The sequence below is a fragment of the Montipora foliosa genome, chromosome 7, assembly GCF_036669935.1.
Source record: "Montipora foliosa isolate CH-2021 chromosome 7, ASM3666993v2, whole genome shotgun sequence".
NCBI lineage: Eukaryota > Metazoa > Cnidaria > Anthozoa > Scleractinia > Acroporidae > Montipora > Montipora foliosa.
The window spans coordinates 20,919,861-20,922,360 of NC_090875.1; the positions used below are offsets into that span (position 1 = coordinate 20,919,861).

A 2,500-nucleotide genomic window follows, 5' to 3' on the forward strand; every position below is an offset into this window, starting at 1 on the left:
TGTTGTTTTGCTGACTACGGCAACGAAATGGACAAAAGTGAAAAACGCACGTGCAGGGCGTGCAAAGCTATTGTTTTTACCCACTAAATATGCAAATTTGTGACGTTCTCGTTGCCGTCGCCGTTGTCGTTGCTTAAGCTCCCTATTACTTCTTCATATTATTATTTGTTTTCATTTCTAACGAAAGGATGCATGATAGAAGCCGGGACTACAAGACTTCCTTATGGAGGACGGCAAATGACAGACAGTTTCACACGAATGCTTACGGAAAAAGGAGTACGGTAATTTGTTGTTGTTTTTACCGTTGGTACAAGTTGACTACACGCTTAGGCAGTAGCTTCGGTTGTGTGTGTGTAGCTTCAAGGTAAGTGGCAGATTCACTTTCGTTCTCTAATTGGAATTCTTTCTTCCCCTGCAGGCTCTTCTCAGAGGTGGAGTCTTATGTCTCAAGAGTCATCAAAGAAAAGGTATCCGCACCTAACTCTTGCAGGCGTATTGTACAGGGCCCGGTTGTTCGAAAGACAGGTTAAACTAACCTTTGGTTAGGCCTAACCGGACGTTAAATTTCCTAACCGTGAGTTTGTTAACTCGCTGTTAAAATTGCGTTGTTCGAAGCGCGGTTAGAGGACAGGTTAGCTAACCTCGGGTTAAGCGCGTTTAACCCGCGGTTAGCATCCCATAATAAACTATTCGTACAATGTTGCCATGGTGAGCAGGTTGCGAGCTCTGCAAAATGGCCTCCTCAGCTATCTCACGCAAAGCTCGAAAACAACAAGATTGGTAATAAATAAAATAGACCCTTGTCGAAAGCGGTAACTAGCACGCAGCTCTTCGACTGTGAAATCGTCGATTTCACACTGAGTTCCGGCTCTAAATCTCCCAAATCACAATGTCCTAAATCACAAAACAACAAGTCCGCCATCTTTATTCCTGATTTAACCGGAGTTTAACAATTTAACCCTGCTCGCTCGGTGGGTTAAATTTAACCCACCGTTTAACCCGAGGTTATTGTTAACCTTCCGTTGAACAACGCAACTAACCTGCGATTAAAATTTAACCTCCGGTTAAGGCAATTTAACCCGGGGTTAGGATTTAACCCGCTTTCGAACAACCGGGCCCAGGATAATAAGACCCGCTGAGTTTCTCGGTGGACTTGAGCCGCTCGATTCGATTACCCAGATTTTTAAGCAGCTTGCTCGAAATTCGAAAAGGTCCACCTGAATTTTTCAGTTATGCAACTCGATGACGTTTTGTATGGAAATTTTGCCAATTAGCTCCCTTATTTTAGACCTCAATGATTTCATAACAATAGGCCATTTTACAGTTGTTTGCTCAGCGACCTAGCCTATGAACGGCTGCGAGGCTGCCGGTGACCTTGTATTGATACAACCCCCACTGCTTTTATCATGTAAATTGTGTTGTAGTAATTCTAATTAGTCCATATTAACATTACAAAAGCATGAAGGTTTGTATCAAAACAGGGTCACCGGCAGCCTCGCTTCCATTCTTACGCCAGGTAACTTAGCTACAACTGTAAAATGGTCTATTAATAACATTGAACTTTATTTCAGTGTCAAGTCTTCTATTGCCGGGCTCTAATAGGCCATTTCCGAGTTCAAGTCCGCCTACTCTTCAAAGCGAGTCTAAGTGCGAAGTTTTTGTGATGGTAATTAGTTCTACTTTACATATGAATGAAAACTAATTTTCATAACAAAAACTTCGCACTTAGACTCGCTTTGAAGAGGAGGCAGGCACGAACTCGGAAATGGCCTATTGGCGACACTGTACATACATATCAAATCAAATCAAAACATTGGTTTTTGAGGAGACGGGAAAGGCAGGATATCCGGAGAAAAACCTCTCGGAGCATAGTAGAGAACCAACAAACTCGGCCCACATTTGACGCCGAACTGAGAATCGAACCCCTGCCGCGTCAACCTCGTTCCCAGGGTCTCTCTTCTCTGCCTCCTTTGTTGTTGAGACAAAGACCCTGGGACCGAGGTTTCGGGCGCATTGGTGGGAGGCGAGTGCTGTTACCATTGCGCTAGCGCTGCCACCATTTCGAAAGAGGTTCCTTTATATTTTTAACAAAAAATGTTGTTTTAACGAGCGAAAGGCTAACGCTCGAAACGTCATTCATCCAATCTTTTGGCGGTAATTCGACCTCAATCAACTCTCGATAAAATTCTTTTCCGCTTAAGACTGAGACGTTTTATTAATGGCCATTAAGGTGTCCTTTGTAGCAAAGCGAGAAGCTGTAGAGAACGAAGATGAAGACTGCTCAATGTTCGTGGATTTGGAAAAGTACTCCATTCCAGACGGCACAAGGTATCGCTGATAATCTTTGATGTTATGGACGCGATACGCTTTGGAGGGGGTGGGGGTTCTTTACATAAAAAACAATACAAGTCATTTACTCGTGGGACAGTATCATGCTTCAGTGAACTGGATATCCATTGTTTCGATGCAAATAACCCCCCAAAATGAACTGTGCTATGGG

General features: G+C 43.5%; 1 protein-coding gene across 2 annotated transcripts in view; it reads left to right on the forward strand.

Moving 5' to 3' along the window:
* Nucleotides 1-2,500, forward strand: part of LOC138011292 (uncharacterized) — a 29,819-nt gene that overhangs the window by 22,834 nt on the left and 4,485 nt on the right. For both annotated transcript variants that reach the window (XM_068858258.1, XM_068858259.1), the window contains exons 20-22: nucleotides 188-281; nucleotides 419-467; nucleotides 2,231-2,328. In XM_068858258.1, the coding sequence (XP_068714359.1) occupies nucleotides 188-281; nucleotides 419-467; nucleotides 2,231-2,328 (241 nt within the window). The remainder of the gene's footprint in view (nucleotides 1-187; nucleotides 282-418; nucleotides 468-2,230; nucleotides 2,329-2,500) is intronic.